This window comes from Ictalurus punctatus, chromosome 14 (genome assembly GCF_001660625.3).
Source record: "Ictalurus punctatus breed USDA103 chromosome 14, Coco_2.0, whole genome shotgun sequence".
In the NCBI taxonomy this organism is placed as follows: domain Eukaryota; kingdom Metazoa; phylum Chordata; class Actinopteri; order Siluriformes; family Ictaluridae; genus Ictalurus; species Ictalurus punctatus.
This window is the reverse complement of record NC_030429.2, coordinates 18,003,055-18,015,546: the sequence shown is the minus strand read 5'-3', so window position 1 is coordinate 18,015,546 and position 12,492 is coordinate 18,003,055. Positions and strand designations below refer to the sequence as shown.

Here is a 12,492-nt window from a genome sequence, read left to right as displayed (position 1 = left end):
TTTTTTGACATATTTGGACAAGCAAAAATAGTATCATCTTTGAAAAGTTCCTATTGTTAAAAAAATATAATAAAGTTGATATATTTGAACAAAACCACAAGGGAAATTAGCTTTTTCAATTATTTATTCAACAGAAATATCAATAGATTAATATTCTTCTGTGGAAAAAGTAAATACACCCTTGGCCTCAGAAGCTAATATTGCCCCTTTAGCAGAAATAACTTTTTGTAGGCATTGTGCATAATTATCCACCAGTCTCTGACATCAGCTTGCTGGAATTTTTGACCACTCTTCCATGCAATATCCTTTCAGTTGTAAGATGTTTGAGGATTTTCTCGCATGTACTGTCCCCCACAATATTTCAATGGGATTCAAATCCTGGCTTTGATTAGGGCATTACATAACCCTCCATTTTTTCTTTTTGAGCCATTCCTTGGTGGATTTGCTAGTGTGCTTAGGATCATTTTCCTTTTGAAAGGTCCACTTTTGATTCAATTTCAACTTTCGGACAGATGCCCTCATATTATCTTCAAGCACTTTTTGATACACTGCAGAGTTCATAGTTGAATAAATGAATGCAAGCTTTCAGTCCCTGGGGCAGCGAAGTAACCCCAAACCATAACATTTGTACAACCGTGCTTCATAGTTGGTATGAGGTACTTCTCCTGAAAAGCTGTCTTTGGTCTGTGCCAAACATGGCTGCTGTTACTGTGGCCAAACAATTCTCTTTGATTCATCTGTCCAGAGCACGTTATTCCAAAAGGCCTGGTCTTTGCCTATATGTACAATGGCAAAGTGTAGTCTTGCTTTAATGTTCTTTTTAGACAGCAAAAGCTTTTTCCTGGCATGCCTCCCATGCAGGTCAAATTTGTTGCACTTTGACACCAATAGTTGCAAGACTTACTAGTTTATTTGATACTTCTTTTTGCATGAGACGGTCTGCTCTTGGGCTAAATTTGCTGGGAAGGCCAGTCCTGGACAAATTGGCAGTCGTTTGAAATCTGTGCCACTTGTATATTATTTTCCTTACAGTGGAATGATGTATTTCAAATAATTTGGAGATCATTTTAAATCCCTGGCCAGACTCATAGGCATTCACAAGCTTTTTTCTGTAGGCCTTACAGATCTGTTTAGATCTTGGCATGATGACACCACACACCTCAGTAACCAAGGGGACATCAGATACTAGCTACGAGAGGGGTATAAATAAGACAGGTTCCACCTACACTTCCTAAGCAGGTTCTAATCACTGGCACCCAATCGTGAACACCTGAATCTAATTTTAAGGATTTTATTTATTTTTTTGTACTTATGTTTTCCGTGTAACTGATCTGGGTTTTTTTTTGTAAATTTAAATTGTAAAATGTAATTTGATAGAGTGTATCACTGTTATTAATAGGCACGGTTTCAGGATCAAATGTTTGCTTGTCCAAATATGTCAAAACATCCAACAATTTCCATGGGGTGCCTTTATTTTTTCACATGTCTGTATATACAATATCTACATGGGGATCTACATTATAACAGTGACAACAGTCCTAGATACTTACCTAACTATTCTACCATCAATTAACCAATTTATCAGTACTATGGCATAATATTAAGTACTCTGTGTCGATTATTATGTTATGTGCTTAATTGTGTGTGAGAGTCTATGTATGTGTGCATGTGGGATTATACATTATACATTTATTATTTTTATGACAGATGTATAGTAGCATTAACAACTTGCTACATTGTTTGTTTGTTTGTTTTCGTTTGTTTTCTATTTAAACATTTAAGTGTTATTCTTCTGGAATGACTATCAATAAGCTCAAGTGAAAAAGGTCACTTGCATCAAATTTCATTTCTAAATGATTGTGTCACTTTGAGGTTTCCTTGCCAGCATCAGTTTACATATGTTAATACCTTGATAATAAAAATACCCCAATGTGGAGATTTTTGTATTTAACAGTTTATCAGAAATACAGATTAACTGCTTAATTAACTGCTTATTTGAAAGGAATTTATCACCATAACCATAATCATAATTTAAGCATACTCATGATTAAAAAGTTGGGTGGGGGGCTGTTTGGGGGAACTAAAAAATGCTTTTTTTTTGTGCCATGACCATTTAGTTCACACTTTTTCTAAGTCACTTTCAGTAACTCATGGACATTCATCCACGTGTTATTGGATTTTTTCATCTTTTGCATCATTGCATGCAGAGAGCAAGTATGAAGGTCATATCATTAAGAAGCAGTATTCTCTTTTAGATACTGGGGCTTTATTGAGGCTTTACGGACTGTCCTAGGGCATCACACTTCTGACATTGTTTCACGAGGGGATAGAGATAACATTGTCCACTTCATATACACCACCAATGCAGTGCTGGATCAATATTTATCTCACACTCCAACGCCTCTCCTGAGCTAACGGACTGATATACTAGAATATGTAGCCTACACTCTATATACTTCACAGTGGAGTGAGATACAAGCTGGAGGGATGTTGAAAAAATGGGTAATAGACAAAAAAAAAAAAAACCCACAGATTGTACGTTATGGATACATTTAAATATTCCTTTTATGACACATTTTTAAATGGGGGGAAATGGTGGGGTCTTTTTTCATGCTTACCTTCTGTTTTACAGAGAATTTTACTAACACACGCTTCCTTCTTGAGGTGACAGCAGTACAGTGCAAGCAAAGCTAAGCCTTACTCCATTTGCATACAAATTGCCCAGCTGATCCCAGTCACCCTGACACTGCAGTTTGTGAACAAGTACACTTTTCCCCTGCTAACAATGGCAATGATAAAGCACTTCCCTCTTATGATAAAGATCCTCAAAAGTAAGAGCATACTGATTACCATGACACACTGAGGGAATTTATTTATCATTGATTTTTATAGGCTCTTGTGGAGGTTTGAGAAATTGCATGAAGTGTACATGGTACATTCAAAGTGATGTGAATATTAATGGGAAATCCGAGTGCTGACTCATTCTGCATCTGAATTGGAACTTGCATGCACGTCGATGGAAAAACTCATCACTGATATTTTAATTCTCACTGCAATTTAGTTGTCAATAATCAGTAACCTGGATTAAGAAAAAAAAAAAAACATGACTATGAATACATTTTGGAGTGCTGCATTGTATTTGGTGTCTAATTATACACTGCCATCTAGTGTTCAAACCGCCATAACCACCCCTCACCACCACCCCCTAACTCCCAACGCCCTTGCTTAATAAAAATTTAGAAAATGTTCTTATTTCATAATGGTGCTGCAAAGAAATTTATTTGAACTGTAAAAGCGGGTTTAGACGATATGAACTAACATTTGAAGTAAAGCATGTAATAACAACTAAAAGCATTGTTTTAGGGTAATTTCACTAATACTGGAAAATATATATGAATCTATATATTTTATATATTTTTATATCCAGCATGGATTATGCTGACAAACAAAACATTTTTTTAAATCAAAGAATGATATGTGGAACATATAATGAGTGACATTGTGCTGCTATGAATGTCAACACTGTTTACAAAATAGTCCACTAGAGGGTGATACTTGGTTGTGTGAAATCAAATCTTTTTTCCCAAAATACAAGTCATGCTAACCATCTCCAGACTTAAAATCCTGGAAGCCAAGAAAGAAACTAACACATATCAGGTGATCATCAGTTTAATGGATGGGTCCATTAAATGGAGTGTTCAGTGTGCAAAGAGAACAGCTTTAAGAGTATGAGTTGAAAGAGAGGTGTGGCAGTATCACAATTTACTTGGTAAGCATATACAGGCAACTGCCTCACACTATAGCACTAAACAAAAACCTATACAACAGCCACAACACAGCATACCAACAAAGTGTTGTACGAACTCCAAGTATAAGCACTGTAGGGCTAATGAGTGCAAATCTCTGGTCAGTTGGTCAAAGTGCTTTGAGATTTCTTTTTGGTGGAGTTGAAGATGAAACAAATGCAGTGAAAACAGCATCATAGATCTCTCTGGAAATACCACTAGGCATAGCAGGGGCTTCATTTATACTGTTGACATATCAATTAGATTAAATCTATGTAGAAAGAAACTATGGGGGTCTGGGATTATGGGGAGTGGCACAGTTCTTATTCATGGTGCTCAAGGTACCAGAACAACACGCATGGTGTTGGTGTAGCCAGAGCCAGGACGCCAACCAGTGACAACAATCACCACATCACCAGATTGGTAGAACTTCCGGGCTTTACCTGGAAAAGAAAAATAATGTTATCCATTAACAACTCCCTGGATCTGTAGGCAGAGATTTCATGACCAGTGTAAACTTCCAACTAAATAAATAGACACACCAGTGCTTTGTTATCCGGAGCCCAAATGTCTTTACTTCTCAGCTACTTTCACACTTAAGGATGAAAACCCCAAAACCTACAACAACACAATAGCTCTTTTAAAGAGATATCTAAAGAGGTACTGTGTCCTTACCCAGCTCCAGGGCAAAGCTGACACGCAGGTCCACATCCTCAGCCCACACATCATTGGCAGGCTTGTTGTAGAGGATGGGGAAGATGCCACGGTACAGATGGCACTGACGTGCTGTCTGCTCGTTCCGGGTCACAGCCATGATGAGGGCACGAGGCCTGTATCTAGATAGCAGATGAGCAGACCTAAAGAGAGAGAGAGTGTGAGAGAGAGAGACTCAAGACATGGTAATTCAAAAGAGTAACTGTAACAGCTACAGGACTATGGTGACTATCTAGAATTAAAAATAAATAAATAAATAAATAAAATTAACTATATCTTCACTGTCAACATTAACTAAAAAAAATCAAAGTAAGCAATAGTAGTATAAAACTAAATAATACTACATATATACATTTCAGTTGTATTGCATCAGTGGTAAGCATTTTGATAGGATATTACGTATAAAAGTGCATCTTGAATGCCCTTCATCAAGTAGACCTTCTGTATACAAAGCTGTCCTGGTTGCACCACAACAGCTGAGAAGTTTAAATTAGCCTGCAAAATGTCAGGGTTCAGACCAGCAAAGGTCAGGCTAAGCATGAGGGAGCACATTTCACATTGGCATAACACAGGGGTTTGTATGTGTGTCTGTGTGTGCTCTATGTGAACAAAATATGTGAGAGTAACATACAGTATAAAAGTGCTATTCAAAATGCTTATGGTAAACATCTGAATATGTATAGATGCACTGTCTCTCTGTTTGTACCTTCCAGATTTGGTGAGAACAATAATGGCACTGGCACAGCACTTAAAGGACGTTTCCACAGCTCCTATGGCCACAGATTCACAGGGGTCACGGGTCAGGTGTGTGGTGCGACGCAACTCCTCAAACACTTGCCTGTGAAACATGGCTGCCTCAGCCTCACGGGCAATCTGAACCCCACAAGCAAGTAAGGGAAGGAGAGGAAATCAGAATAATGTAGCTATTGAAGTCTAGTATGTACTGATATACACAGCTTGAAATTTGCTTTCATTGTATTCTAAAAATTGGTATGATGTCTTGCTGAATTTAGACTTATAAATGTGAAACTGCAACAATTTCGCAATGCAAAACACACAAGCTTAATATCAGGGTTCTTGTGAAGTTCAGACATAGTAAAGTGGTATCAAACAATCAAAAACCTTTAACAGTGTGCCAGGCTGTGAGTAAAGTTGTTGGACAGCTCCTCAAACTCATGCAACATCAGTGGCACCATCGCACCACAACACACAAGCTTTGTGCATTTTCCAAAGTAGACTACAAAACACACTGATAAGAGGACAAGACATGGACTGGTTAAAGGTGAGGCAAATCAGACACATAAAATAAATGGCTATTACTAGAAGCCTTTACTAATCACTGTGAATTAGGAAAGGTTTTTAATAGATTTTTTCATTTTCCAAGTCAAAAGGAAATAACCAATCTTAGTTCTGAAGCTGCTCACCCCACATCTTCATTACAGTACACAGGACGGACTGTATAACATTTTAGTGGCACTTTTAGTGATGGAAAGTAGGTGAAATTAATATAACAGACATGATTCCTCACAACAACAGTTTCAGAAATATTGTTGCGTATACATAAATCATCTAGACTAAATGCAGTCAAAATGCATTCAAATGCCAGGGTGACAACATCACACTTACCAGGTGCTGTGTCAACACAGACTCAACAGGGTACTGGCCCTTGGCTGTCTCACCACTCAACATGATGCAGTCAGCACCATCCAGCACAGCATTGGCTACATCACTGCTCTCAGCACGAGTAGGACGGGGCTTCTTAATCATGCTCTCCAGCATCTGCCATTCAGAGGAACAAAGTAGTCAGTCAGAAGTAACCAAAATTCAACTGCTTTATCTATTTATTTATTTTGAAGAAATCAAAATCTGTTGATAACGTTTTTATCATGAGAAAAACGTTATCATGATAAACATGATAAAAAATTTGATAATGCTTTTATTTCTTCACCTGTGTAGCACAAATTATAGGCTTGCCAATCCTGTTGCTGCATCCAATCATCATCTTCTGAGCCAGGAAGACCTTCTCTGTGGGGATCTCGATACCCATATCTCCACGGGCAACCATGATACCATCACTGGCCTCCAGAATCTCTTCAAAACTGGGGAAAGGGAGAGAAAACAAAGCAAAGCAAAACACATTCAAATAAAACAACTCATCAAAACTATGCAAATAATGGCAAAACAAAACAACAAATTTACATAAATCACCTCATAAAAACTAGGCAAAACAAAACAAACAACATGTTTCAAATCAAGAATCTTATTAAAACTTGGCAATAGAGGCCAATAAAAAAAATATTTAGAGTTAAAAAATTAACGATCTCATCAAAAGAGAAACAAAATGAAACTTTTTTTTTTACTGAAAACAAAAAATAATTAGTGCTGGACTAAGAAAACTCAGTGGCATTACGTTCTCCTGCACACTCACTTCCGGACACCCTCATGGTTCTCCAGCTTGCTGATGACCTTGATGTTCTTGCCCTTCTCACCCAACACCTTCCTGACAGCATGAACGTCAGCAGCCTTGCGGATGAAGGAGGCAAACACCATGTCCACCCCTTGCTCCACACCGAACTGCAGGTCTTGGATGTCCTTCTCAGACACAGCGGGCAGGTCTATTTTAGCGGCAGGCAGGTTCACACCTTTCTTGCTGCCCAACATTCCACCATTCTCAATCTCACACATCAAGTAGTCACCCCCTGGATCAAAAACCACAGAAAGCATTAGACAAAGAAGTATAAACACAGAGAACGTGAATGTCTAAGCATTAGTATTTCATTTTTAACAACCTCGGCTTGGTTATGATTTGGTTTAAACTGAACTACTTGCTGAAACTGACCAATTTCCAGGACTTTCAGGGAAATGAGGCCATCATCAATGTAGATCTTGCTGCCCTGCTGAACCACCTTAGTGATATTCTTGTAATCTAGCCACAGGGTTTTCTCATCACAGTTGTCTTTGTATTTGTCATCCAGGGTCAACTTGAGTTTCTCACCCTTGTTTAACTTCACCTCCTCAGTACCACTCTGGAGAAGGGACATATAATGTAAATATAGACAACTGATGAATTGTATAAGAAGTCTCAATCTTACTTAACCTCTCTCTCTCTCTCTCTCTCTCTTTCTCTCTCTCTCTCTTTCTCCTCTCTTTAAAGTGTCTCATAAAGACTGTGTAGTAAGATCAGTATTATTTTAGGTAGTGACAATTCTAAGCAAAATGTTTGACAGGAAACAAGAAGTGGTATGCTAAGGATCTAAGAGACACGCTCACGCCCTTGATGAGTCCAGTCCTGATTTCAGGACCTTTGGTGTCCAGTGCAATGGCCACGGGTCTGTACTCAAGGCTTCCAGGTACAAAGCTCTCAGTGGCTTCACGCACATTCTTGATGGTTTCAGCATGGTACTAAAGAATAAAGAAGCAGGTAAATCTCACTAAAGTGCTACACTAAAAATATTTAATAATACACTACCTGAAAACATGCTTTTGATCAACATCAATTTCCCAATAGCAAATCTACAAGAATAAGATTTTTTTTCCATGTGACAAAACATTACAAGGCAAAACTTTATAAAAAGCTTTCACTGGGAAAACATGTATGATGTAATTATCAATAGACACATGAACAATATATGATGTATCATTTATAATCATTTGTTAATGTTTAAATTCAAACATTTCAGACACATTTGTGTGTGTATATGTACTGTATATTCTGCATATATGAGAGAATGTTTGCACTTACAAATATTTGCCAATTATTCCCTGCTTGTTTTACTTGTCCATCGATAATTAAGTACCTGTGAGGAGTCTAGGGCATATTTAAAAGATGCCATGAATATAGTGAACTGTAACTGAATCTGAGAAGGCAATCTTGGAGGATACTGTATACTGCATGTCTGCACAGATCATATTTCCTATGATATAATTAGTTGACCAGCTGACTGCCACACTACAAAGATTTACACAACTGCTTGTATATCAGAAGAGGTAAATAACTGAATTTAAAATATCTGAGAAATCACCCTAAGTCAGTGTTGTTCCCAAGATTCAAAAAGGTGAAGATCCTCTTCCTCTGTGGAAAATGTCAGCGGATATTCTCCACAAAAAGTCTTAAATATAAAACTGCTGTCATATTTAAGAACAGCCCTCTAGTCAAATGATTGGGATTCACCTTACATCAGACTTCAAGCAAAAGAGTAGGTGCATGTTAATATGTAAATAAATTTCGCTTTTTAGTTTTATATAAATAAGGTTCAAATTCATTAACTGGACAAGACAGGGTATAACAGTTTCACTATTACTGACTGTAACTTCTACCTACAACTAATAAACAGTCCTGCTGACCTTTAACTGGTGTTGACCTATAGCTGAAATATCAAAGGTATCATATGAAGGTGTAATGGCAGAGAATGTTTAATGGAAAGGTCAATCCTACATCCAACTCCTTTCTACTGAGGTTTTATTGTGACGATATCCACATAATTTTTTTAACCATGAGGACCTGTAATAATTCAATGAGAGTACCAACCTCATGACTTCCATGTGAAAAGTTCAAGCGTGCAACATTCATGCCAGCCTTGATCATCTCCTTCAGCTTCTCCACAGAGCAAGAAGCTGGCCCTAAAAAATGTATAAATCAAACTTAGAGCATCTTAGAGAGTTCTGGGTTAAAAATGAGGACAAATACACAATGTAATTAATTACATTTATATTCATTTAATGCCACACTATGTAATGGAGTATGCATAATTGGTGTGAGAATTTCATTTGTATGTAAATAACATAATAATAATTTTAGGTGACTAAAGTGTCAGTGTTTTGCTGACCAATTGTGCAGATGATGCCAGTGTTGCGAGACACTGTGGGCTCAGAGTCAATGTCCAGCAGGCACAGGTGCTCCAGGAAAGTGTCTGCCATAGCAGCACGGAGCTGCTGAGAGTGAATGAGGGAAGAGCTCATATCCTTAGCCTTAGACATTATTGGAGCAGTGTCTGCTGGAACGTCCTGCAATATGAGAAAGCATGAAAATCTTAATCGCTTTGCCCAAAAATGTATGTGAAAATAAGGACTCTTTTGTTCTGAAAAATTAAATCCTGTAGAAGATATTTTTATGACTTTGCTAAAATTTTACTATAAATTCACTGGGGAAAAAATAGATGCTGATTCACATGAAATTCAAAAAGCCACCTGAACTAGCTCTAGCTAAATGTGCTAAACTGCTTAGACCTTGTTAAGGATTGACTGCTTATAGAGGTTTGGCTTTTACTGAAGGTGGTTAGTTTTATGTTCAAATATTTTATATATTTTATATATATTATATTTTTTTTTTAATATATTCAAAGCCATAGTTTATAAACCATACACATGTTAGTCATTGTCCAATCTACTGACCCAATCTATATTTCTTCTCAGGTAAATTTCATTTAAAAAATAGCCTTTAGAATAGTTAAAAGCATTTGTCTGGGAAAAGATGTCTGTCTGAAAGTGACAACCAGCTACCAGCTAGACATATATTTAATTATGTGATGAGATAACAAAAGCTATAAAAATTATAATAAAGAAAGCTTTTTTGGCAAGGAAAGAGTATATACAGTATATCATATAAACACCATGTAATTTTGCAAGCTTTGCTATAAAAATAGTTTGATAAGCTAACAACTAGCGTTGTAGAAAACCCCACAGCATCTGCTGTGCTAAAAATATCTTAAAACAGTGTGATCATATTGCTTCTGTGGCTCTTCAAACACTGGTCATCCAAATGCAGTCACTGTCACTAAAGGTTAAGTAACTAGAAGCCAGTGGCAATGATATTAGCAATGAGTGCAAAGAAAGGGCAAGGTGTTTAAATGCTTGACTGCAACCTAGAAGGACTATATGTTACATTCTTCTGTGTGTCAAAGGTTAAGATTATTCTGGTCAGCAGAATGTCACGTGTCACTGTATTTACTGAATTAATAATAATACTAATAAAATAATAATAATAACTTTAATCTGTATAGTTTAATCTGTAACTTTAATCTGATATTCCTAGAATTGTACATTTTCACAGATTAGGCACAGTAAAAACGCATAGCAGAAACGCTCAAACACTAGCTATATTTAAAATACCTTTATAGTAACATTATATAAGCGCGCGGTGAATTTACAATATTACTCTACTATCGAGGTTTTGACTTTTCATAAAGGGCGATGATTTTTATTTTAATCTAGTTTATTTAGGTAAAGATAGTCTACTTCTGCAAATAAAAAAATACCCTGAATCATAAATACTCTCTGACCTACCGGAGCCGCTGGCCGGTCACAAGCAGTTGAGCGCCGTTCCCCACCGCGCGCTCCTAATTTAACACCGTTACTAACCGGTACTACTTCCCAGAGGGACAACACTGTATCCTTGCGAGACTGTTCATGTTTCCATTCCCCGCTACAAACATTAGTTCCCGCTCTAAATCAAAAGTCTAGCAATTTAAACAATGTCTCCACTGAAATGTTTTACATTAAAAAATAATAATAAATAATAATAATTTTGAATAAAGCAATGTTTAGACTATGAGCTGATACGTCCAAGGTGTTCGAAAACCTCACCTGGGATAAATTATAGGAAGGCAATGAAGCTCGTGATATTAGTTGGATGATTACTGACAATTCTGGGACTAGCTCCAATGAGTTTTTATGCAGGGTGACGTTCACATGAATCGGTTAATGAAAAAGCAAAGCACTGGTAACACTGAAAAATCAGGATGTTCGTTTTGTTATAAAATACCAAACTTATGTTATAAAATAACTATCATATATCCTGTAGGCTACATTTCAGTTATTACCAATGTAAACACCATTTTTTGGATATAGAGCTCAAAAGTCATTCTCGCGCTTGGGCAGCATGCAGGTGCACGTGTGACTGCAGGTCAGCCATTTATTACAGAAATTTATCATTTTAAAAAAATGCAAGAGGTTATTTATTATAGAAATTGAGAAGGTGTCCTGTTGTGGAAAATACCCTTTAGGCTTGCTCATTCAGTAAATATTTAATATAGCTTATTGGATCTGAGCAGAACACAAGGGTTAACTTTGCTCCATAACTAACCTTTGCATATTGTCTATGTGCGTGCTTTACAGTATGGCTTCACTGTACAAAATGAAGATTTTCCTACACATTAGGAAAATTGACAAAAATAACTACACAGTGGAAGCTACTTTACTTGGATCCAAACATTTGGGCAATATGTTCCGTACGTGTCAAAAGTATAGCGATTAAAATCGCACAGCTGCATGCATGATTGATCATGGAGATGGTCCAGTCCAGAAACGTGCCTGGCTTGGCATTACCTGGATGCGCATTATTTCATGCCCTATATGTATGCCTACTGAGGCTCAACCTATGACTTCCGAACATTGGAGGTCTTTAGAGCCCTATATTAATACATCAATTGTTTTTGTTAAATATGTTGTATAAATTCACTGGCTTAAGATATACACCCATCGAGCACTTTATTAGGAACAACTGTACACCTACTAATTCATGCAGTAATCTAATTAGCCAATCGTGTGGCAGTAGTGCAATGCATAAAATCATGCAGATACGGGCCAACAGCTATAATGTTCACATCAACCATCAGAAGTGGGGGGAAATATGATCTCAGTGATTTCAGACATTTCCACTAACAGAACACGTCATGGTACACGTTAAAACAGAATGATATTAAAAATATCATTAAGTCCAAGTTGATACTACTTTTAGGCCTGCTTGTATTTGTGTTATTGAGGTTTTGATTAAACCAATTCAGTTCAAGTGACCAGTCAAATAAGCTAATAACTAAGAGGTCAATAATAAATACAATAACTTGGTGATCATGGTGGCTTGTGATTTCCATCACGGTAACAACATAAAGAAATCACAGACAATCACAAATGGTTTATGGACAGCTGGTGGTCCTCGGAATGCTCTGTCCTGTAGATGCCCCACTCTGTTCCCAGAAGGTTGCCAGTAGAATAAGTA

The 12,492-nt window shown here is 37.1% G+C and overlaps 1 protein-coding gene across 1 annotated transcript; it reads right to left on the bottom strand.

The window, feature by feature from the left end:
- Positions 1-3,653: 3,653 nt before the first annotated feature.
- On the bottom strand, positions 3,654-10,861 carry pkmb (pyruvate kinase M1/2b). The gene is made up of 11 exons (XM_017486260.3): positions 10,782-10,861; positions 9,326-9,503; positions 9,028-9,119; positions 7,770-7,901; positions 7,339-7,525; positions 6,928-7,198; positions 6,448-6,598; positions 6,126-6,278; positions 5,206-5,372; positions 4,461-4,642; positions 3,654-4,228 (listed from the first exon to the last, which is right to left on the bottom strand). The coding sequence occupies exons 2-11, from the start codon at positions 9,474-9,476 to the stop codon at positions 4,122-4,124; spliced, it is 1,593 nt and encodes a 530-aa protein (XP_017341749.1). The 5' UTR covers positions 9,477-9,503; positions 10,782-10,861; the 3' UTR covers positions 3,654-4,121.
- Between the last annotated feature and the right edge of the window lie 1,631 nt (positions 10,862-12,492).

What these genes read in the sequence shown, in the direction of transcription:
- pkmb (XM_017486260.3), bottom strand. Translation starts at nt 9,476, where the DNA reads ATGTCTAAGGCTAAGGATATGAGCTCTTCCCTCATTCACTCTCAGCAG. An exon ending in CTATAATTTGTGCTACACAG is followed by an intron (nt 6,279 to 6,447) that starts GTGAAGAAATAA and finishes TCTGAATGGCAG; the next exon opens with ATGCTGGAGAGCATGATTAA. An exon ending in CAGCTTTGCCCTGGAGCTGG is followed by an intron (nt 4,229 to 4,460) that starts GTAAGGACACAG and finishes TTTCTTTTCCAG; the next exon opens with GTAAAGCCCGGAAGTTCTAC.